Below are 23,361 nucleotides of genomic sequence, written 5' to 3' on the forward strand. Positions count from 1 at the left end.
GTAACCAAAGAGCATAGGTAATTTTTTTTATTTGTGGTGCTGATTACTCGAGATTATGAGAGACAATTTTACCTTGTAAAGATAATTCATTAAGTAAGGAGAAAAATATATGATACAAATAAATATAAGTCCCCAATGCTCAATATACGGGTCCCTTTTTTCTTGTGGCCCGCGAATTGCGGAGCTCGTCTACTAAAATTTAAAAGGATGCCTTAGTTTTATCAAGCATGCGATTTTCTTCAAGCTTCGTCGGATCATTTGTACCTAAATAGTACCGAAAATTAACCTTACTGCTAACGCAGATGCATTCTTTAAAGGCATGCAAAATGTATGTGGCTGTGAGAACTTATAAATGTAAAAAACTTGAAGGAATTTTAGAAACGCAAATTAAATTCTTTGCTTCGTTCACAGGGCTCGCTGACAACCCGCGTGCGGAACTGCACATTCCGGGTCCCTTTTCGCTATCTGTGGACGGCGTACTGACAGACGTGCTGTACTTTGTTTGCCAGGGAGTGTCGCTCTTCATCCTCCTCAGCCTCCTCCACTCCGGATACGCCTCCAGACTGAATACAATCACTACTGGAGGTTTGTCTTCCTTGTCTTTGTATCGCCCTTGATTTTGTCTCAAAATTTAATTTGCAGTCGCCCCTAAGGAATTCCAGCCTGCTAGTTCTCACTGCATATGTAATTGTTTTCATTTATTGTTGGACAATGAAAATTTTATGACAACTGTGCTTAGGCAGAGATTTAATTCCTATCACCGTCAGGAGTTACAAACAACCCAGTAAACGCAACAACCGTGTCTGAAGTGGTAACTTTCACCAATTTCTACAAATATGTATTGCAAAATTTAGCGCCAGAAATAACTGAACCGCTTGAGCCGTCGCGGAGGCTGAGTGGTTAAGGCGCTCGGCTGCCGGCCCGAAAAAAGCGGGTTCGATCCCGGCCGCGGCGGTCGAATTTCGATGGAGGCGAAATTCTAGAGGCCCATGTACAGTGAGATGTCAGTGCACGTTAAATAAACCCAGGCGGTAGAAATTTCCGGAGCCCTTCACTACGGGGTCTCTCATAGCCTGAGTGGCTTTGGGACGCTAAATCCCCATAAACCATAAACGAAACCAACTGAACCGCTTGAAACGCAGACGCAATTTGCGTTCTGCAGCTATCTGGGCATCAAGAACAGAGAATAACTTCCCACACTACCGATAGCATTCTACTGCGTTGCGTCTGCTTAGCTTCCACAATCCAGCGGACTGACTTTGCATTAGTGACACGCATCTCTCATTGGCGCTTCAAACGCAACAAAAAGCCGAGCATGCAGAACACAGCAGAGATCACGCACGCTCACAAAACAGTATTATCACAACTTCTAGGATCATTGTAGGAACCAGGTTTTTAGTCTAAGATTTGAATGTACTCTATGCCTAGTACCGGGCAGTATGCTTTGGCAGAAGTTGTCACGGTTACATAGGAAGTTTCGCTCCAGTTCAACTTAGTTTATTGATTGGCTAAATGTAATTACTTATTGCGTTACATGGCGCGCTAATCTCAACCAATTACCTTGTTTTTAGTGCGGAAAAACCGGATAATTTGTTGGTCAGCGCTGCCCGAGGGCCGTTACCCTGTTATGCAGCCATTCTCCCTAAAAGGGCCTCCATTCTTAGATGCCGTTGAGGAGGAGTCGTTTCCACGCCGGAGATGACAGCAGTAGCGTGGTTGCTGCAGCCGCCAGTTCAGGTTTCACGCGATATCTCCCGTCTAGCGGAGTCGAGACAATCGGCATTGGTTGAGCGGGTTGTGAAGTGAAGCGTTTAGTAATTACTGGACGTCTAGTTGAATTGTGATTATCAGGTCGCAGCATGAATCAGGAGTCCACATGACATGTAGCGATGCAAAATAGATTGATCACAATGACCAGAAATTAGGGATAATTAGAATTGAACCGATGACCCTTAGGTCACGAGTCAGACACGCTACATCTAGGCCACTGAGGCAATTTCACGTGGTTTATTACTCGGCATAGTGTTCCCGTTCAAGTGTGTTATTGAGATTATCCAAATAGAAAGAACTACTAATTGCGAATGTAGCAAATTGCCACTAACGTGACCGCGTCATGCGCTTAAGGCGGAGCTCAAGTGTATGTAACCTTAATTTTTGCTTGAACTCACTGCTGCTGTCCGGTTCCTTGGTGTTTGCCGACCTGCCAGAGCTATGTACAAACGGACGCTTATCGGATATAGTAAGTGCGCAATCTATAGATAATTGGAATCATCATCAGCTAACTACTTCTAGGGCGGGAAAAAGTCCTCTCCCGTGACGACACATCGCGATCATATGTTCAACCGTCACAGAACAACGACGACAACGTTTGCACGAAACGTGCGCATAAATTTGGTAGTTAGAAGATAAAGCGATGCCACACACTGTGCGGGAGAAGCAACAAAAAAAAACACAGGGGCGATTTTCTTCCTAGAAAGAGCAAAATAATCAGACACAAAGTGAAAGTTAAAAGCTGGGAACAGGTGTCAAACATTCGCACTCAGAAAATAAGAAAATACAACAATAAAAAGGCACCTATTAAATAACAAAATACGGGTAGTGAAGAAAGAAAAAAGAGGGAAAAAATCACCATTGATGCATCCTTGCAGAAACATATTATATCAATAACGCGAGCAAAAAAGCTTAAAAATGAAAAACGCATATCAAGAAGAAACAGGTTCTGTCGCGGATAAAACTATCCCCATGTCATCTTTCAATGTTCCTTCGAGTAAAAAAAAGGTCATGTTTATTCAGTAAATTCTACAAGTTCGAAAGGCGGTACCCTTTCATGGGCACGAATTTTCATGGGCAAATAGGAGATTATTAAGGTATAATTCATCAACTTCTATTCCGGAACAATTCCAATGCATGAATACATCCTGTAAACGGGGGTGAATAGTACCGGAGTTAGTGTGTCTCCTATCCTGACACCCTTCGTGATCGATAATTTATCCTTCTCCCTATGAAGGATTTTCGTCGCATAATGCAATCACCATAAATATCTTCCAGAAGTGATACATGTGCCTTTCCTACACCCTAGTTACGCAATTTCTGCATCACTGCTGAGGTTTCGACTGAGTCATACGCCTTGCTGTAGTATAAAAGGCTTCATTTACAGGTTGGTTTTATTCCGCTCATTCCTCAATCACCTGATTTCAGCCGGCGCTGTTAAGGTCCCCTTTGGTTGACTGAATTCTGAGGTTGATTAAATTATGTTAAACCTAATCTTAGTGATAATATGCTGCCACCAAACTCGGCAGGGTCGCTTGGGTCGGCGACATTTATCTTCAGTTATCAGGTCTCGGAAATAATCTTGCAGCCGCCAACCAATATCATATGCATGGCTAGCTTCGAAAAAAAGGTGATCCTATTGTGAATGCTTGTTTTCGACGCGCAGCTAATCAGTTGCTCGTCGAAACACTCTCCTGCTTTCTTAAAGATGCATGTTGGTCGGCAGGTTCATAGATTTAACCGCATCGTCGGCTGCTGAGCGTGTTTGCTGCAGCGAATTCGCAGATGGCGGCGTTTTTTGGAGCGTCCATAGTCTCAGTGGCCGGCTGTCGCCACCTATGAATGATGCCACATGTATAGCATGGTGGATTCAGTATTAAAATAGTTGAGATAGAACTGACGCCAACCAATTTGTTTAACCAACGTTTCGGGACCAACCCTTGAAGAAGGAACCGAGTTGGTCCCGAAACGTTGGGTAAAGTTAAAAATATTGGCTGGCGTCAGTTTTCTCTCAACTATCTCAAGAGCCCAACCAGACCAGACGGACTTCGTCGAATATGTTTTCGTTCAAATTATTGAATTGCTCTGGTTTTTCCGCGGCCTAAGTGTAAGCGACAAGTCGTGGCCTGTTTTTTTCATTTGGGTAGGGTATGAATCGGGGCTTGCAGTGTGTTCAACTTACATGCAAATACAACTTTGGCGAGAACATAAATAGTTAGCTTTTCAGTGTCATAACCCAGGCTTCGTGAAGCTATTATTTTCGGCAAATCGCTGAAGGTTACTGGAACAGAAAAATCCTTGGATATCGAAGTGCAGGGTAAGAACCAGTATAAGAACGAGCTCGCGAGTACCTCACGGGAATTCCTGTAACTCCGCACTGTCACATCCCAGGTGCCGGCAAGCCAACTGAACAGGACGGTGTTTTGGACGAGGACGTGCGGGCCGAGAAGGACCTCGCCAAGCGGTTCGCCGAGCGCGGCGCGGCGGCAGAGTTAGAGGGCGAGGGCTACACCCTCGTGGTATGCGATCTGCACAAGTCGTTCGGCGAAGTAAAGGCTGTCCGCGGCATCAGCCTGGTACTGCGTCGCGCCGAGTGCTTCGGACTGCTTGGCGTGAACGGAGCGGGAAAGAGTACCACTTTTCAAATGCTCACCGGCCTGCTGGAGCCCAGTGCCGGGAACGCTTTCATGCCCGACGTCAACCTCGAGGCATCGCCCAGGAAGGTTCGAGTTCTTGTTCTTCAGTGACTTTCATAGACACAAGTATGGCTCGTGAAAAAAATGGTTTTGGCTTTTGAAGTCAGACATCATTCAACCAAATTTCGTTTTCTTGTTTTTACGCGTCCCGGGTTCGAACCCGACCGCGGCGGCTGCATTTTTATGGAGGAAAAACGCTAAGGCGCCCGTGTGCTGTGCGATGTCAGTGCCCGTTAAAGATCCCCAGGTGGTCGAAATTATTCCGGAGCCCTCTACTATGGCACCTAATTCTTCCTTTCTTCTTTCACTCCCTCCTTTGTCCCTTCCCTTACGGCGCGGTTCAGGTGTCCAATGATATATGAGACAGATACTGCGCTATTTCCTTTCCACCAAAACCAATTATTATTATTATTATTATTATTTTACGCTAAGGATATGCTCAAAGAAGCATTTCCGGAGCCATATTCATTTAAGCTCCCATTCACTAACGTTACTGATGCTGACTGTGAATTTTTATGGCGCAAAAGAATCTGGGATCAAACAGCGCCCTGTGCCAAGATATTTTCGTCCTCTCAAGGTGGGATTAAAGACCCATTTTCTATGCCTTTCAATCTAAAGAAGCCGAGCACTAGGCCACTGGAAAGCATGTACCCGTTGTTTGACTGGTTTTTGCCCGTGGGCACTGGGGATTGAACCCCGCATCTCCCACATGCGATGCGGATGCACAAACCACTACGTCACCGGTACGGTTTCTTTACTGACCCCAATGTTACCGTAATTCTTCGATGTCGTAGCGCTGCCCTGAGCAGCGGCGTTCCTTTTGTCTCTGCTAGTATTGAAGAAGCTAGCTTGATGGCCCAGATGTTGTGTGATCAAAAAAAAAAGACCAGCAGAGAAGGACGCATCTTTTTCTTTTGGCTTCTTTATGATTTAATATCTGACTTTTGCCGGATATGCGAAGCTATTAATGTATGGCTTTCAATCCACAGTGGCAGTCATTCATCGGCTACTGCCCCCAGTCTAACGGCCTGCTGGAGAAACTCACCGCCTTTGAACACCTGAGCCTGTTCGCCCAACTGCGGGGAATTCCCGCAAACAGGGTCACAGCCGCTGTGCAGGGTGCCATTGTGCTCATGGAACTCGAGAAACAAGCTTTTAAGCCCTGCGAACTATACAGGTATGCGTCATGGTTCAACCCTGAACGGCCAGCTGGTTACAGCCGGGGCAAAAGATTGCTCGGGTTGACATAAAGTGCACTCTTTCTGGAAACTGACGGCAGACGAGTTTACAGTCGTCGCCCGCCTGTGTGATGGAGGTGTTTTTAGGCTCCTATTGGGTTACAGGCATTCGACCGAAAGGGCGGTAGTCGTTTGCATAGAGCGCGAGGGGCATTAAGGACCTCCCCCTTGAGGAGCGACAGTGATTAATCTAAAGGATCGAGACTCTATCTGGTGTACAGACCTGTGCAAGTTACATTTGCGAGTTCACATAACGTAGGCCTCACTGGTGTGTACCGCCGCGTCGTTAGCGACTGTCGGATTTATCCCTTCGCAAATGTATAACTTCAGAGCATATGGGCTCTAAACGCTATGCGAGCTAGGGAGCAAGGGCTCTCCAAATTGTGGCATGGTTCAGCACTGCAGCGCTGTACTGGGATCGCAATAATTAATGTGATTCAAAGAAGGAAATTTTTGAGAACGCATTGGTAACCCCTATGGGTAGTGAATGGGATAGCGATGTTTGCACAGAAAAATCTGAACCCTTTAGATCTTAAGAATTTTGTTGGGCTAGTCGGTTGATAGTGATTGCCAACAAAACTGAACGAAGACGACAGGACAAGAAGAGGCACAAAGACGCACACACTAAGCGCATGACTTCCAACAGACTTTATTTTGTGCAAACGGGATGCTTATAAAGGCTGTCAACATGACAGTCAAGTTACAAACGCAAAAACATTGTGCGCAAGGGGAAGACAGTATCAACATGGCCACGTGTGATACGGACCGATGGAACGCCCGGATGTGCCGATATAAGAATTCGATCTCTTTCCTTGATAGAGATAACAAAGGTGGAATGTGCCGATCTAAAATTCGATCTTTCCTTGATAGAGTTAACGAAGGCGAGCTCACATAGATGTCACTCCTTTTGGAGATAAAGTTAGCATCGATATTTCAGTAGAACACGTTCTTGGGCAAGTTGGTTCATAGTTTGAGTAGATGAAGCGCACAAAAACACAGCACACAGGAAAAGAAAGACACGAGACAAGCGCCTGTGTCATGTCTTTCTTTTCCTGTGGGCTGTGTTTTTGTGCGCTTCATCTACTTTAGCCTCGATAATCCCGGTTTCGTTTTTTTTTTTGTTTTCGCCTTAGCAAAGAATTTTGTTTAACAGCACGTTGAGCACGGCTCAAACGGGGAGGATTCTAAAGAGCCTAATGGATCCCACCAAAACAAAGACGGAATGCAGCAACGCCATTCACCGGCTTGTCCACCAGCACGAAGGAACAGATGAAGACCTGCTTAAAGCAGTCAGCACCAAGTGCTATGGTCAAGACAAACCCGCGGACTATCAAGAGAGCTATAAGGGCAGAGAAAACCCGGAACTAGACAGGCCAATAACCATAGAAGAGGTCTGCGCTGCAATTAGGTCCATCAAAAGAAACATGGCAGCTGGAGAAGACAACGTTAAGAACTCTCTAATCCGCAACCTGGTGATGAGGCAATCGAGCAGCTCACTACCTACCTAAACAAGCAATGGGAGTCAGGACTGGTGCCCAAGGAATGGAAGCACTCTATGGTTGTAATGATTCCTAAGCCTGGGAAGAAATTACACATAGAGAACCTGAGGCCCATCTCACTCACATCTTGCCTTGGCAAGCTGTACGAAAGAATTGTGACCAAAAAAAAATCAAAACTATCTAGAGGATAACGAGCTGTATGCTCATAGCATGTTTGGGTTCAGGGCAAAACTGTCAACGCAGGACATCCTGCTACAATTCAAACACGAGGTCATTGCCAACGCCCCGCAACAAGAAAATCTAATTATGGCACTTGACATCAAAGGGGCTTTCGACAATGTCAGCCAAGCGCCTATAATGGAAGGCATCAACATAACCAACTGTGGGAAGAGAGTCCATGACTACGTAAGATCTTTCTTGACAGGAAGAACGGCCACAGTGGGCTTGGGAGATATAAGAAGCGAGACCATAGACACTCCAAACAAAGGCACGCCGCAGGGCTCGGTCATATCGCTAATCCTTTTCAACCTCACCATGATTGGCCTGGCAAGAAAATTGGAAAGCATCCCAGGCATAAGACATGCCATATATGCGGACGACATAACTGTATGGTCTGACCAGAAATCTCTGGGGCAGATGGAACAATAAATGGAAAAAGCAGCGACTTGTGTTGCGCAATATATCAAGAAAAGGGGTTTAGCCTGCTCAACTGAAAAATCGGAAATCCTTAGGATAGGAAAGAAGCCGACGAATGCAAGAATAGAGATAAAGCTCGAGGGCAAGATCATCCCGGAAAGGGAGATCATTCGAGTTTTAGGCATGTGGCTACAGAGCAACGGCAAATGCAACCACAAGATTGGCCTCCTTAAAAATCAACGGAACAAGTTTGCCGTATAATAACCAGAGTATCACCCAGAAGATACGGCATGAAGGAAGGCGACACGCTAAAGCTGGCGAACAGCCTAGTCATCAGCAGAATAACTTACTCACTTCCATATCACAGCATGCTGAAAAGTGGAGAAAATCAGGCAGCGGTCCTAATCAAAGGAGCCTACAAGACTGTTTTGGGCTTACCCAGAAAAACGTCGAACGAAAAGCTGGCAGAACTGAGGCTGCACAACACGTTAGACAAGTTAAGCAGGGCACAAGTCATGTCACAGATACAAAGGCTAAGGAACTCGGCAACAGGGAGGGCCCTCCTAAGAAGGCTGAACTATAAGGGGGTCCTGGACATAGAGGATAGATCGGCAAACAACCCAGACGAAATATGTCGAACCTACCAGGTGAGCCCTATACCCAGGAATATGGATCCAAATCTACACGCTGCCAGAAAACAGGCAAGGGCTGAATATGTAGAGTCGAAGATAGCCACACAGTATCAGGTGGTCTACACTGACGCCACTCTGTACCCATGGACTCGTAGCCAAAGCATCAAGAAAACGGTATCGGTTGTCACAACAAAGGAGTGTGGCCTCATCAGCGACGCATCCACGAGAGATGGGACGATAACTGAGGCAGAGGAGATCGCCGTAGCTCTAACGGCAGCCGAGGCTTATCGCACCAACAAATCTCTCACGATCATAACAGATTCCCAAGAAGCGTGCAGACGCTACATGGTAGGAAGAATCAACAAGAAACCACTAAGCATTCTCTTGAAAACGCAGCGAACCAACGAAAAGATCCAACATAGGATGTACTGGGTACCGGGACACGCCGGAGTCGAAGGCAATCTGAAGGCGGACAAGCTAGCTCGCTAGCTTACTATCCGAACTGGTGCGTCAAACGCCTCGGACGGCCAGGAGATAACGGTACAGCTCACGTACGCAGCGAACCTCAACCGCATCGAAGGCAGAAGACGCAAATATCCCCAGCCACATCCTCTGCTAACACAATATGAAGCGACATGTTGGAGAATACTCCAAACAGGAGCCTTCCACAACCTTCACATTCTACATAAGATGTATCCGGAGCAGTATAGGGATACATGTCCGCGGTGCGGGGCAACCCACACGCAGTATCCTTTCACATGGGAATGCATACACAATGTAGCTTTCCGAGGTAACAAAGAGCCAAATGCGGAGCAGTGGGTGGACCGGCTAACCAGCAGCCAGCTCAAGGTCCAAAGAGACCTATTGAGCCACGCATGCCGGATGGCCAGGGACAGTGGTGCCTTGGACTAGGGGCGCCAACCACGCTCAGCCGGGAAGACATCGGCAATCTTCGTGCAAGCAGCAAGACTCCTTTATTAGATCAATAAAGTTTATTCACTCACTAACTCACTCTCCAGATAACGAAAACAGTTTATAGTGTCGCAGCTCTTACAGTGCCGCTTTAAATCCAGAGGCTCTTCGGCGCCTTGGACCCTTCCTCGGGGCACGCCCGCCGAGTTTGTAAGATTATCCCATGTTATCCCAAAGCAAGCCTCCTTACCCCACGTTGTTTAATTTCTGACCTTGCTTAAACATCTGAACTCATGCACAGCACCGCAGTGCCGAAAGTCAGACTACAGGAGCCATCACCCCTTTCCATACCCCTCTTTCCACTTCGTACTTATAGTAATTCCATAATGCCGAATTTTTAATGGCAGCTGCATTCCTACTAGCATTATTCATTAAATATTTTTCATGCTCTCTCAGATACTCAACCCCGTTATTTATACACACCCAAAGATTCCTCTACTTACCACTACCCCTAGCTTGATCTCCTGTATTCTATGCTCGCCGACCTAATCATTAAATATCATGACTGCAGAATTTTCCTTCCTAAACTTGAAACCTAATCTACCTCCCTCTGTTCCACATATGTATATCAACTTGTGTAAATCTTCCTTGTTGTCAGCCATTAGCACTTTATCATCGGCGTATATTAGTCCCGGTAATGCCTGTCTAATCCATTCTCCTTGCTTGAAAAAGAAAGGCTGAAGCCTAGTCCGCTCCCCTCTAGCTTGGTCTAACATGAGCAACAAAGGTACAACATGAACAACAAAGGAGACAGAGAAAATCCTTGCCTAAGCCCCGGCTGCATCTCTATCGGCTCTGATACATTTTCTTCCCAATCTATAAGCGCTTGATTATTTTTATAGATTAAAAGATTAATTACTCATCCTTCCACATGCAATGTGCCCAGTATGTCAAAGTATTCTCCTGAATAACGCTTTCGTAGGCTTGCTTGATATTCAAAAAAGCTAGCCATAGGGGCCTGTGTTCTTTTTCAGCAATCTCTATACACTGCGTCAATGAAAACAGATTGTCCTCCAACCTCTCCTGTTTCGAGAACCCATTTTGTATCTCCCCTAGCACCACCTCGTTCTCCACCAAGCCTGCAGTCTGTTCATCATCTTCATCACCACCCTGTAAACCACAGATGTCAGTGTTATGGGACGGTAGTTGCTTTTGTCAGCTTTGTCCCTCTTTCCCTTATATATCATGTTCATTCAGCTTACTTGCCATCCCTTGGTGATTTACCATCCATTATCGTTTTGTTCACTACCTCTCTCAACGTTTGCATGGATTTTGGTCCCAGTTTCTTTATTAACAGGATCGGAGTACCGTCTGGACCTCTCGACGTGCAACTAGGAACTTTCTTCTCTACCCTTTCTCACTTTCTCTGTCGAAGTAAAATATATGCGGTGACCAGTCTATGCTCCTTTGATAAATTATGTGCAACATTTCTTTGTTTTTTTTTTTCAATTTTCTGTCATCTTTGTTCCTGTACGTTCCATTGCTTCATCCCCTTCATGCCAATACCGTGATCTGTAACTATGAATCATTGCTCTAACCTCAGTCTTATTACATAAAGGCGCGCATATTGTGCGCAATGTCTTGGTGGAGCACTGTACTTCGCCTTGCTCGTAGTTCCGCCTCTCATCGTTTTCGATAAATTGCGCGTAAACGGTGATATTTTCTGCTGAGATCAAGAACAGCACGTGTGAGGCGAGTGGAGACCAAATCTAGAGTAGTGAGCCCGCCAAAAACTAGCCAAATTGAAGAAATTGCACTACGCCCATGCCGTCTCGACAGAAACCCACATAAAACTTGCGAACATAAAGGCCAGGAGCGTCTTGACAATCTCAACTTCTTGCAAAGCACACTTATAGGCATGAAGCTAGATTTTGTACCTGTGACAGAAACACGTCTCACATCTTATATCATGAACTCACAGAATACACCCCCAATTGCGCACTAATTCGCAGGAATGTATCAACTGGTAGCGGCGGATGACCATTTTCGCCAACAAAAAAGTGAGTTCACAAGACTTCCAGATATCGATGGTGTGGAGCAATTCTTTTCCAAACTAAGAAGCACTTGTAATTGGGCGTGTTGGTGCATATTGACGAAAGACAGAGTAGCTCAAAAGGCTAACACGGATGTAGTGAGGGAACAGGACAAGCGCTTTACTTGTAACAGGCTTTATTGGCAGAGATTGCTAATATATCTTCATTTGTACTCATGCACCGACCCGAACACTCGCGCTTAGCCGTGCGTGGCATCGCCGTGTTCGGGTGGTTGGGCGGATGCCGAGCGTTTGTACCATTAAGGTCCCTCGGCGGAGGCAAAGTATCACTTTGGCCCCAGCTACCTGTAGACGCCACCTCTGGACTGGCCCGACCGTGGGAAATTGGCAGACGCCATTTCGTCTCCTCCTCTCCATCTTTCACTTTCCTATCTTCTTTCTTACAACTCTCCTGTCTTCTGTTCACTTCTGGTTTTTTTCTTTTTTTCCAGGCTTCAATGGGTAATCTTGTGTGGTGAAATTACCCAGGGTTGAGAAATATTTGTTCACATTTCCGCAAGATCGAGAAGAAAGAACTGAAGCAAGCTGAAAGAAGAGTCAAGGTGCTTCTTGAACAAAATAATATGAGCCGTTTGTATTCCAAGGTCGAATCTACCAAGATTTGCACCTTGTCGGTGTTTTTCAACGCAAAAACACACAAAATCGGTACCGCCTTCCGCGCCATCGTTTCAGAAGCAGACACGTGGCAGAAGCTGGTGTCAGAGTACTTGTTCAAGCAACTTTCCCTGTTGAGGGTAGAAGATCCTTTTAGAATCTGGAAGTCTGAAGAAGTAACGTCTGAGATAAAAGGGTTCAAAACGACCGAAATGTACGGGTTCTCGATTGACATCGAAGAAATGTATTATTCAATTCCGCACAAGAAACTGATGACCATACTTAGAGAAACCATTGAAGAGCAGGGAGGTATTTCATTTCAAAACTCGGCCGGAGTGTCGGTGGAAGGGTTCCTAGAGCTGCTGCGCGCTTATCTTGGCTCTACGATCGTCGCTCATGGGGATTCCTTGTTCGTCCAAAAAAGAGGCGTCAGCATCGGCTCTAAGGTAGCACCACTACTCAGTGACTTGTACCTGGCCGCATGCGACAAGAGAATACAAGAATCTGTGAAAGAAAATAGCGTCACACGGATTTTTCGTTATGTTGATGATTTCTTGGTTCTGTGCAGAACAGAGGATTCAACAGACTTTGAGCGACTCAAGGATAGCGTACTGGAGACCTTTCGCAAAACCTGCCCAGAGTTGAAATTCACCCACGAGCTTCCAGCCAAGGATTCGCTGCAATTCCTGGACTTACGCCTTGAATTCCAACCCGGACACTTATGTTGGAGGTACGAGCCTAGGGCGAAGAAACAGTTTCTCCCTTTTTCATCAAGCCATTCAAAGACCGTGAAAAGGGCAATATCGAGTGCCGCGCTCTTTTCAGCTCTGAAGAAATCGTGTGAGCATCAGATGGAGACAAGTTTTCGGCGGCAGATCGAAAGGCTAAAAAATGCGGACTATCCCGTTCTGATGCTTAGCAGCGTAGCTGAAAGCTTGCTGCGGAAAGTGAAAGGAGTTCAAGAAAGGAAAGGTGGACATGAAGAAGGCATTGAAAGGGAGAAATTAGCTGTGGTTCCGTATGTTCATGGATTGACCCACAACCTCATGAAGATTGGCAAGAGGCACGGGGTCCGGGTTGTTTGCTCTGCACCGAACAAGGCAATGAGCATGTGTGCTCGAGTCAACAGGCAAAAGAAGCAGCAATGCCAGATCGCACACCGAACAAGATTCAGCGAGTGTGTTAAAGGTGTGGTTTATAATATCCCTCTGGCCTGTGGAAACAATATATAGGACAGACGGGAAGGTGCCTTAATGATAGGATAAGAGAACATGCATCATCGCTATCAGGTGCCCCAAGCAGCAATCTAGCCCTGCATTGCAGAGATTGTAAAGAAAACAAAAAAGGCAAACAAGTGCGCAAGTGTGAGCCCAAGTTGCATGAAGTTCAAGTCATGATAAGGTATGCAGACAAATTGACACGTGAGATCCTTGAGGCATTGGCGATACGGGAAACAGGACAGCGGTGCGTCAGCACACCATCCATCTCTCTATCAAGAAAAGAAATTTCCTTCTTGAACAAACCCCACGGGAGATAAAAGCAAGATCTTTTTGACAAGGAAACAAAAAGCGCAGATTTTCCAATAAAAATTTTAGTTGACAGTCAGCCTCGTCTACGTTCTGTGTGTTGCTTTCTGTGTCTGCGTTGTGGGTTTTTTTCGGCTGTTCCCACCAAGAATGAACCAACTAGCTCAGTTTTCTACTCTTCTAACGTTCATCTCTAGCACTCTGAGCCTTTCTTTGTGTTACCCGCATCTTTTGGATCCGCAACAATTGTGCCATCACATTGCTTTCTTCACCTGTCGTGCCCGCTTCTATTCACGTTGCATCAAGAAGAACTTACTTTGTGAAGATTTGAAGCCAATATTTGGAGAATTTTCGCCCTCCGAAGGACACGCAAGGAGAGTTTTGAAGATCATCAGAGCTGAGTTGTGGCGACAGATCCGCTTATTCACCGGCTTCCTCAAGGTGAGGTGTTGCGACGAAAAATCGAATCGTTTTCATTTGGCCAACGCTAGGTTTAGTACGGAGCACATGTGGAATGTTTGGTTCCTACCGAGTTTGAAAATATGTATGCAAGGCCGGAAGAAGCATGTTATGGCAAGCAAGAACTTAGTAGTTACAATAGGAGCTATGCAGCTTTCACGTTCTTCAAAAGAAGTACTGGAACTTGGTCCTAAATTTGCCTTACGCCCAAAACTTCACGCCGTAGAGAAGCTCGCCATTATCAGGCATGTCGCAACAAGAGCGAATGAAGAGGACGTTTGCCGGGTTGTGGCTGAAGGTGTCGACGTCTTGGCCCGTTCAAAGGAACGCGGACATTGTAAGCATAGTTTTGAAAAGACCGTAAAAGAGCTTAAGAAGAATAACTTAAAGTTATGTCTTTCAGATAAAGAGGGCGGCTTTGTAGTGCTCGATTCCGGTAGCTACAACACAAGAGCATTAGAAGCCATCAACAAAAATTTCCGCAAGGTCGAGAAGAAAGAACTGAAGCAAGCTAAAAGAAGAGTCAAGGTGCTTCTTGAACAGAATAATATGAGCCGTTTGTATTCCAAGGTAGAATCTACGAAGATTTGCACCTTGTCGGTGTTTTTCAACGCAAAAACACACAAAATCGGTACCCCCTTCCGCGCCATCGTTTCAGAAGCAGACACGTGGCAGAAGCTGGTGTCAGAGCACTTGTTCAAGCAACTTTCTCTGTTGAGGGTAGAAGATCCTTTTAGAATCTGGAAGTCTGAAGAAGTAACGTCTGAGATAAAAGGGTTCAAAACGACCGAAATGTACGGGTTCTCGATTGACATCGAAGAAATGTATTATTCAATTCCGCACAAGAAACTGATGACCATACTTAGAGAAACCATTGAAGAGCAGGGAGTTATTTCATTTCAAAACTCGGCCGGAGTGTCGGTGGAAGGGGTTCCTAGAGCTGCTGCGCGCTTATCTTGGCTCTACGATCGTCGCTCATGGGGATTCCTTGTTCGTCCAAAAAAGAGGCGTCAGCATCGGCTCTAAGGTAGCACCACTACTCAGTGACTTGTACCTGGCCGCATGCGACAAGAGAATACAAGAATCTGTGAAAGAAAATAGCGTCACACGGATTTTTCGTTATGTTGATGATTTCTTGGTTCTGTGCAGAACAGAGGATTCAACAGACTTCGAGCGACTCAAGGATAGCGTACTGGAGACCTTTCGCAAAACCTGCCCAGAGTTGAAATTCACCCACGAGCTTCCAGCCAAGGATTCGCTGCAATTCCTGGACTTACGCCTTGAATTTCAACCCGGACACTTATGTTGGAGGTACAAGCCTAGGGCGAAGAAACAGTTTCTCCCTTTTTCATCAAGCCATTCAAAGACCGTGAAAAGGGCAATATCGAGTGCCGCGCTCTTTTCAGCTCTGAAGAAATCGTGTGAGCATCAGATGGAGACAAGTTTTCGGCGGCAGATCGAAAGGCTAAAAAATGCGGACTATCCCGTTCTGATGCTTAGCAGCGTAGCTGAAAGCTTGCTGCGGAAAGTGAAAGAAGTGCAAGAAAGGAAAGGTGGACATGAAGAAGGCATTGAAAGGGAGAAATTAGCTGTGGTTCCGTATGTTCATGGATTGACCCACAACCTCATGAAGATTGGCAAGAGGCACTGGGTCCGGGTTGTTTGCTCTGCACCGAACAAGGCAATGAGCATGTGTGCTCGAGTCAACAGGCAAAAGAAGCAGCAATGCCAGATCGCACACCGAACAAGATTCAGCGAGTGTGTTAAAGGTGTGGTTTATAATATTCCTCTGGCCTGTGGAAAACAATATATAGGACAGACGGGAAGGTGCCTTAATGATAGAATAAGAGAACATGCATCATCGCTATCAGGTGCCCCAAGCAGCAATCTAGCCCTGCATTGCAGAGATTGTAAAGAAAACAAAAAAGGCAAACAAGTGTGCAAGTGTGAGCCCAAGTTGCATGAAGTTCAAGTCATGATAAGGTATGCAGACAAATTGACACGTGAGATCCTTGAGGCATTGGCGATACGGGAAACAGGACAGCGGTGCGTCAGCACACCATCCATCTCTCTATCAAGAAAAGAAATTTCCTTCTTGAACAAACCCCACGGGAGAACAAACCCCCCAATAAAAATTTTAGTTGACAGTCAGCCTCGTCTACGTTCTGTGTGTTCCTTTCTGTGTCTGCGTTTCGGGTTTTTTTCGGCTGTTCCCACCAAGAAGGTGTATAGGTGCACAGTTCACAATTTCACCAGCGCTGCGACTAGGAACAAGAACAGAGAAGCGCTTGTCCTTGTCTTCCTTCTCTGTTCTTGTTCCTAGTCGCAGCGCTGGTGAAATTGTGAATATGTACCAACTAGCTCAAACCACCATTTTGCTACAGTGCACAGTTCCTGTCCCGTCCCCTTGTTGGACTCTGTGGTGGGCGGCTAGCACCACGGCCGAACAACATACCTATTCTATGGCTCCCACCCCTTCACGAAATGATCGCCGTCTAAAGAGAAGGCGGACCGATGCAACCAAGGAATTCCTCCAAACACAAATTAAGTCTTTCAAAAATACCACGTGGTCCCCAGCGAAGATCCTGAAAAACAACCATGGAAAATATCCCTATTCGTATCGCAAAATCTTTGAAACAAGCCTTGGGCCCCGGTTAAAAATTCACCAGACTAGCTTGTTGCGACTTGCTTGAGATCCGTGATAAAGCTCAAGTTCTGAAACCTTCAAAGGTTCTGTCATATGGGGACATTCATGTCTCTGTCACACCCCACAGGCCACTAAATACCGTAAGTAATGCTGGACAGCTTAGTTGATCAAAACGTCACCAATGTTGAACGAATTAAAATAAGAAAAGGAAACAATGAAATCCCAAAGACGCACATTATACTTACTTTCACTTGCTGCACACGCTTTGAATCCATTGAATTTGGGCACACAAAGATTGCTGTCAGACCGTACATTCCTAACCCCAGACGTTGTTTTAATTGCCAAAAATTTGGCCATGGTTCTCAGAGTTGCCGAGGCCGCAAAACTTGCGCCAAATGCTCTTCAAAAGAACACCTATCTGAAAACAGCGAAGAAGCATTCCGCTGCGCTTACTATGAAGGCGAACACTCAGCCTACTCCAGGTCTCGCCCATTGTGGAAGACGAAAGTAGAAATAATAACACTTAAAAGAGACGAAAACATTTCATTTAAAGCTCTGGGAAAGGCAATGTTTCCGAATGGCGGGCAAGTTTTTTCTCAATCTACACACAAGCTTCAGCGTCTGGTACCTGCCCAGACCTCACGTAGTGAGGCTGCGGCATGGCCATACGCGCCCCAGGTAGGAGTAGCTAACACTACTCCACGACCTCCAAAGCAGGTCATGCTGCCTCTCGAGGCAGTGGGCCACAAGACCTCTGCCCATGAAGCGAGCTATCGAAAGATCCCAAGAGAGGAAAACCTCGTAAATTTGAAAAAAGCATGAACTAAAGCTCGCTACGTCCGTCGAAGCGCCAAGAAAGCATCAAGTAAAATTTACATCTCATCTATGAACAGCCAGATCTTATTGCAAATTTGGAAACAGGTAAAATATAAATGGCAGCTTCTCAGCATTAACAATTCCTCTTTTGACACCTGGTACAAAAACAAGTATAAGGGACTAAGAAGACATATTAGGGGAGCGCTTCGCTGCAATTTCGAGTTCTTCACACTACACGCACAATTTTTTAAAATACAAAATCATAGCCGAGTAACGAAAGCTTCCAATCAGCGGCAGTACAAATGAACAATTCAACAGTCTGATCACAATTCCAGAAATTAATAGAGTACTCTCTGATAGAAAACTAACTGATTTGGGGCCTGATGAAATGTACTATTCAATGCTGGACCATCTATCCAAGCCTGATGTGGAGGCACTTTTGAAATAAAAAAAAATGTTACTACTAGGGAGAATACCTGAGATTTGAAAGAAAGCTATTATTGTACCGTTTTTAAACCTGGAAAGCAACCAACCACCCCTAGCAGTTATAGGTCGATAGCCGTTACCAGTTGCTTAGCCAAATCCTTTGGAAGTGCACATGTCCTCAATATAAGATTAACTTCCGTCCTTGAATCACGCGAAATGCTTGACCTCCATCAATGTAGGTTTAAAAAAGCATGCTCAATCATTCGTCATCCAGTTCGGCTTTAAAGTACTGTCCGTGAAGCTTTTATACACAAACAAGACTGCCTAGCGGTGATTATCGACCTGGAGAAAGCGTGTCACAGCGTTGAGGTTTGACATTACTCGCGACCTTGCAAAACTTGGCATCCGCGGCAGGATGTTAAACTGTTTAAACCATTTCCTGTCGCACCGATCATTTCAAGCACGCCAGGATCAATCCATTCCAGGAACTTCGTTCAAGAGAACGGGGTTCCTCAGGGGTGTATTTTAGGCATTATTGTGGTTTAAGGATGAATTCTATTAATGAAGAAATCCCGAAATCTATTATGTACTCGGTCATTGTCGATGATCTTCAAACAGTCTGCACGTTCCCCAACGAAGCAAAATGCGAGACACCAATACAGTTTACAATAAACAAACTAAAGACATGAGTGGGCAAAAATATATTCCAGTTCCCTACGCAGAAAACAGCGAGCGTTCTGTTCTCGCTAAAGCGAGGCCTAAAATGTAACTCCACCTTACATCTAAACAAAACCTAACTACCTATAAAAATGAACTAAAATTTCTAGGCATTACTTTTGACCAAAAAACTGAAATTACTACCTCAAATCAATGCTCTCAAGAAGGAAGCCTCCCGATCCTTCAGCATACTTTCTCAAGAACACTGTTTGCCATCTACAAATGACATGCAGCGAAAAATGACATGCAAATGACACGCAGGGTGGCGGCGCAACCACCGACCAGGCGCCGCGACGCTGAAGGCTTGAAATGCTACCGTAATGTAGCTACCGCTACAAAAGTCTTCTAGTGCTGTACCCTATAGTTCTCCAGGAGTCCACAAGCTTCTGCTTCACATAAAGCCCGATCCACCAGCCATTTCTAGCTGAGCGTTCCGTATAGCAGCCTCCCAGGAAAAATTAGTGGGATTGGGGATAGGGGGTTATTGCCTCTGGGGAAGGACATTCCCAAATGTAGTGGGAAAGTGTGAATCTGGTCACGCCACAGGTGTTACAATGAGGAGGAAATGTGGGGCGAAAGCATAAGAGGCGGTATGGTGAAATAAAGCAGCACATCTGTAATTGTCGCCATGCTGCGTTGGATAAGGGCGACAAGGCTCTGTGGGGTGGTGGCAATGTCATTCTGCTGAGATTCTAGAATGTCGTGATTAGATGATATGTATAAAGGACTGATTGGGCCTCTTGCGCAGGGTTGAGCGTCTGATCGTTCGGGGTCTGGGAGGAGAGTTCTCGGGCCAGCGCATGAACGCGCTCATTTCCGGAGATCGGGGCGTGCCCAGGGATCCACGACAGAGTAACCGTTCGGTCTAGAGAGGTGGCTGTGTTAAGAATAACGGTGTGTGGCAGGCGTCGCCACTCCCTTTAGGTAGCGGCAGTATGCGGCCTGGGAATCTGCGGAAATTTCGGTTATGTTTTTGTCAATGGTGGAGCGGGCCAGCGCAAGCGCGATGGCGGCTGTTTCCGCCTCTACAGGCGAATTAGTTCGTATAGTGGCCGCCATTGCGCCGTTTCATTGGCTGCGACTGCCGTGAAAAATCCTACTTTAGATTTTTCTGCCACGTCGCCATAAAGAATATCTGGAGCGGTTGCTGTATGTTTTGGTTTAATAGCTCGCTCGAGCCTGCCGCCTTTCCTGATGGAGGCTGGCGCTCATATTACGCGGTAAGGACTTCTGGTATATGTGATCCTGCGTGCGCAGAGAAATCATGTATGGTGTAGGACTTGTTGGTTTGGTAGTGGATGTAGTGTTACTCATGTGTCGCCATTTGTGTCTTCCAAGGTCGGTATTGTGTACCTAGCTTCCATGTCATGCGGTAAGGAGCACGTCGGCTAGAGTGGACGTTGTCTAAATGTGCGACTCATGGAGCAAGCGAATTGTTTTGACAAATGTGACACCTCGAACAACCTGGTGCTACATCGTCACAGCTGCCGCGGGTGTACTCCACTTTTCAAGAAAACCAAAGTTCTTTTCCGTCAATGCGATCGAGTGACGCGAGAGATAGTGGAGACCTTCCTCATAGCAAAAACGGGGCTTTCATATGTCAGTGACACGTCTATCACCTTTTCTAGTAGGGAGAGAGAGTTCCTAGAAAATCGAATCAGGATCGCGTTGTAACGTTTTCCCGCCTAAACTTAAACATATAGCACGTTACTTGCTCAGGTTTTTGTAGGTTTTCGTGTACATATTTTTACCTCTGAATAAAAACGTTTTAGTGGCGAGTAGCGATATGTCCCCCTCTGTGTAGTTGTACTTGCAGCGCTTGAATTTTCTGCTATGGAAAGTGTTTGGTCAATATTTTGGTGTCCTGTTCCTTGGCTTCTTACAGTTGACCTCTGATGTGCTCGTTTGCGTGTGACCACTCTAAGGTGAGAGTCATCAGTTTTACGACATCGGTCAGAATGACGTGCAATGCTCTCCGGTCGTTTCATTACCTTCGCAGAGTGTTGAGACCTTTCTCAAGGCTTTGCAAATTGTTTTTTCAATGTTTTGGTCGCCTGTATTCTGGCACCTTACAGTTGTCTTCTGATGTGGTCGTTGGCGTGTGAACACTCTAAGGTGACCGTCTTAAATTTTACCACCTCTGTCAGGATCACGTCCAGATGTTCTCTGATAGTTTCATTAGCTCCAGAGAGTGCTGATACTTTTCTCAAGGCATTCAAAATTGTTTCCGCAATGTTTTGGTCGCCTGTGCCTCGGCTTCTTACAGTTGACCTCTCATTTTCTCGATGGCATATGACCACTCTAAGGCGAGAGTCTTCAGTTCTATGGCCTCGGTCAGGAGACGTCCAGATGTTCCCGATGGCTTCATTACCTCCCGAGAGTGTTGAGGCCTTTTTCAAGTTCGCGAGCCTAGTGAGGATGTTCCTCGACTGTTGTCCATCTTCTGCACCCTATTCTTCTTGCTCCATGTCAGAGCGGCGTGCGTTCTTCCCGGCATCCGCGTTTTGGTTTTCTCCCGCTGTGTGTCGCTTTTTATTGCCTTGATCGACCTGGTTCTCGTTTTGTACGTGATTGGAAGCCATTGTGATCCTTGTCTTTTTGTTCCTTGCACTTTTTACTTTCCACTGATTTCAAAAAATCCTCTACTTTTCGGCCTTTGCACTTCCTTTTATCTATCGTCTTCCTGTTCTGCTCTTCTCCTCCGGCGTCTGTGGCAGAGTCCAGCAGTGCTGCCAGCTAAGCGTACCGAGAGCCAGGTTGGCTCATGGTTATGTCCTTTTAGTCGCGTTCCAGCTACTCAAACCCAAAAGCGGCTATTATTAACCTTGCTCTGAGTTTACCGTCAAAAAATCGACCCTTTTCCTTTTTTCGGCTAGATTTCTTTTAATCAACGCACAAGATATGTCCGATGAATATGTTGTCTCTGTTTTCAGAATGCCTTCAGCCACTAATCTTGACGCACGAAGTGGCTGTGAACAAATTCACCAGATTTCTTGGCCTGGGTATTTTTTTCCCCACTCACCACTTGTGTATTGCTTACGAACGGCGAGGAAACAAACCCGTACTTCCCTTTGGTTGAGCCCACTACAAACTAGTTGAACAAGCAATTGTAAAGTTTTGCGACAGAATAACGGCCTGAGGGGCGAGTTGGTGCATGACGAAATGAACGGCTGCGCAAATCAGGACACAGACAAGAAAGAGACACCACATGCGCACACTACCAACTGTTCATTCTATGGAAAAGTGGCATATTTAAACAGTTCCGCTCAAGCATGATACTCATCCCATTATCACTTCGAACCCAGCACGTGGTATGAAAGTCGCTACATCAGGTTAACAGACTATATACTGCAGAATAGACTAACAGATCAAAGGAATTAAAAACGGAAAAAAGGGCCATCTCTTAGCAAAAGCAGTGTCAAACAATCGTAGCAACAGCAGAGTCATACGGGAGAAGCAAAACCAGTCAGAAACCAAAAAACAAAATATAAAAAGTAAAAACCAATAACAATCGTAGCAAAAGCAGAGTCAAACATATGAAGCAAAAGCAGTCAGAAAAAGAAAGATAAAACCAATAATAAAGTTTAACCCACCTAAACAAACAGCAGACGGCCGCTAGAAATGCTAGGCTGAAAAGTAGCGCAGAACAAGACGTCACAAAAAACGGTCTAGGAAGGAAACTTCATTTCTACGGAGGAATACCGAGGCGTCGCTGACACATGTTCTTCCTTTCTTTTTTATCATAAAGGCCTCAAGTATTTCACGCGCCACCTGATCGCGACTCCTACCCAGAATCCTTATTCCGTTAAGCACCTCTCTTTCTTGTCTGTGTCCTGATTTGCGCAGCCGTTCATTTCGTAAAGTTTTGCCTTTGTAATACTCTCAGAAAATCGCGGGGATATCGAATGGATTGCGCGTCCTCTATCCAGGTGACCCGGTTAAGCAGTTCGGGCTACTCATGCTCACTCTTGTTGGCGGTAACCGAGAGCATGCTTAGAGAATGCAGAAAAGTGGTTCCAAACTACGGTGGGGATGACACAGATTGGAGAAAAAATGCGAATGTCGTGTTTTCCGCACAAGAAAAGCTATCGAAACCGGGCAAGAAGTTGCATTCCACCGTTACTGTGAGCAGCAACTGCACTGTTAGGCACTGGCAGTCATTTTTAGAGTGCGCATAAAACGTGGTGTACTCGATACCTTTGCCCTGTGGCCGAGCCTACAATGGCCAAACAGGCAGATGTCTCTACGAAAGGCTCATGGAGCATAGCAACAGCGTCATCGGGACATTTCGTCATCTCGGCATACACTGCCGTGATTGCCAACAGTGCAAAGAACGTGGCCCCTTTTTGGCAAGAACCACAATCCTTCAAAAGTATGTCAGCAAAACAGCCAGGGAGATAGCTGAGGCTGGTGAGATCGAGGAAAAAGGAGATTACTGTGGCAATGCACCATCGGTGTTAAGTGATAACGCGCGTTGTATCTTGGGAATATCAAAACACAGTTTTGCGTTTTAGCTATTGTTTGCATCTTGCTTTTTAGGTTTTAGCTTTAAGTTTTCTTTCTTGTACCGACGAAAGTGTGTCCTCGTGCGGTGTTGCGCATATATATATATATATATATATATATATATATATATTAGCAGACAAAGTTAAGGAAATGAAGGGCTCGTTTGATAAACTT

The 23,361-nt window shown here is 45.7% G+C and overlaps 1 protein-coding gene across 1 annotated transcript in view; it reads left to right on the top strand.

Annotated features, from left to right (window-relative positions):
• Positions 1 to 482: 482 nt before the first annotated feature.
• Positions 483 to 23,361, top strand: part of LOC144123086 (uncharacterized) — a gene marked incomplete at its 5' end in the record, with an annotated part of 32,549 nt that continues 9,670 nt past the window's right edge. Inside the window, 3 exons of the mRNA XM_077655990.1 lie at positions 483 to 585; positions 4,162 to 4,493; positions 5,456 to 5,643. Of these exons, the coding sequence (XP_077512116.1) occupies positions 483 to 585; positions 4,162 to 4,493; positions 5,456 to 5,643 (623 nt within the window). The remainder of the gene's footprint in view (positions 586 to 4,161; positions 4,494 to 5,455; positions 5,644 to 23,361) is intronic.

The sequence above is a fragment of the Amblyomma americanum genome, chromosome 3, assembly GCF_052857255.1.
Source record: "Amblyomma americanum isolate KBUSLIRL-KWMA chromosome 3, ASM5285725v1, whole genome shotgun sequence".
Taxonomy (NCBI): domain Eukaryota; kingdom Metazoa; phylum Arthropoda; class Arachnida; order Ixodida; family Ixodidae; genus Amblyomma; species Amblyomma americanum.